Genomic DNA, 1,713 nt, shown 5'->3' on the forward strand with positions numbered 1-1,713 from the left:
ACATGTTGACCCTAGCCATGTGCAGGCGATGGACAATCCAACAGAGGAAGCAATCAGCGAGATCTGTTCCCATGCATGCATGTACACCATTTGGCTGCCTATAAATAGGGCAGCAGAGAAACCAAAGCTCACCCACACAGCTCACAATCTCACACCACTTCTCAACTACTTGCGCCCTCTCCCCCAATCCCTTGCAAAACCACGATATCCTAGCAGCAAGCCACAGGAGTGCAACAACGGCGGCTATGGCTTCTAAGTCCCAGCTCCTGTTCTTTATTGCGATTGCGGCTCTAGCCTCGATCATCCATCCTTGTGCATCCGTCGAGTTTCACCGCAAGCTCTCCAGCTGGTCCAGCGGCGGCGCGACGTGGTACGGCGCCGCTACTGGGGCTGGAAGCGATGGTATGTGTCTAGTGACAACTAACAACATATATATATAATTTGGCTAAACTCGTCAGTCAGCATGCCGTGTCAAAGAATTCTTGCCTCATTATTTCTCAACGATCGACCTGATGATACACGTAGGTGGCGCATGCGGATACAAAGATGCCGTCGACCAGGCGCCCTTCTCGTCCATGATCGCCGCGGGAAGCCCTTCCATCTACAACTCCGGCAAGGGCTGCGGCTCTTGCTTCCAGGTGCGTGTGCACAATTGTGTGTATGTACCTGCTGGCTGACGCATATATGATGATTCGATCTAACATGGTTTGGAATAAATCAACGTTGGCACAGGTCAAATGCACGGGTAATGACGCGTGCTCCGGCAACCCCGTGACCGTCGTCATCACCGACGAATGCCCTGGCGGTGCGTGCCTCAACGAGCCGGCCCACTTCGACATGAGCGGAACGGCATTCGGCGCCATGGCGAACCCCGGGCAGGCCGACAAGCTGCGCAACGCCGGTGTCCTCCAAATCCAGTACACCCGGTAGGAACGAATTATATCGCTCACTAAGTATAGTTCGTTGGCTAGCTGATCGGAATTATTTGTCCTCTCATGGACCATACACGGCACTTGCACCATTCTCCATGCAACGATCGAGCTTTTGTATTCTTTCTATATTGGCTGACGAAGCTCGTGGTGTATGTATGTACAGCGTGCAGTGCAACTGGCCTGGCGTAAAGCTCACCTTCGTGGTCGACGCCGGCTCGAACCCGGAGTACTTCGCCGTGCTCATTAAGTACGTGAACGGCGACGGCGACCTCTCCGCCGTCGACCTCATGCAGACCGGGGCTGGGGCGTCGTGGGCGTCCATGCAGCCGTCGTGGGGCGCCGTCTGGAAGTTCAACGCCGGATCGGCACTGCAGGCGCCCTTGTCCATCCGCCTGACGTCCAGCTCCGGCAAGCAGCTCGTCGCCAGCAACGTCATCCCCGCCAGGTGGACGCCCGGCGCCACCTACCAGTCCTCTGTCAACTACTAATAAAACCAGAATTATATATAGTCTGCAAAGTATGCATGCATGCATATCTGATCAATACGCAGCGTGCACATATATAAGTTGTCGCGTGTGTGATAGCTATGTACTGTTTGTGTGTTTGGTCTCTCGCTAAGCTAGTCACAACAGTGGTTGCATGCCTAAGCTTGACGAAGGTGCAACAAGCAATAATGGCAGTGGCAGAGCAGGAGGAGGCGCAGATGTACGAGTATAGTTCTCCCCTCTTCGCCGCGAGTCAATGCCTATATACTATACTGAGATGTGATATGTGTACGTGT

At 54.0% G+C, this 1,713-nt stretch overlaps 1 protein-coding gene across 1 annotated transcript; it reads left to right on the forward strand.

Annotated features, from left to right (window-relative positions):
* The first annotated feature begins 245 nt into the window (after window positions 1-245).
* On the forward strand, window positions 246-1,420 carry LOC136497821 (expansin-B18-like). The gene is made up of 4 exons (XM_066493683.1): window positions 246-402; window positions 526-638; window positions 733-926; window positions 1,096-1,420. The coding sequence occupies exons 1-4, from the start codon at window positions 246-248 to the stop codon at window positions 1,418-1,420; spliced, it is 789 nt and encodes a 262-aa protein (XP_066349780.1).
* The last annotated feature ends 293 nt before the right edge of the window (window positions 1,421-1,713 follow it).

Source organism: Miscanthus floridulus, chromosome 12 (genome assembly GCF_019320115.1).
Source record: "Miscanthus floridulus cultivar M001 chromosome 12, ASM1932011v1, whole genome shotgun sequence".
Taxonomy (NCBI): domain Eukaryota; kingdom Viridiplantae; phylum Streptophyta; class Magnoliopsida; order Poales; family Poaceae; genus Miscanthus; species Miscanthus floridulus.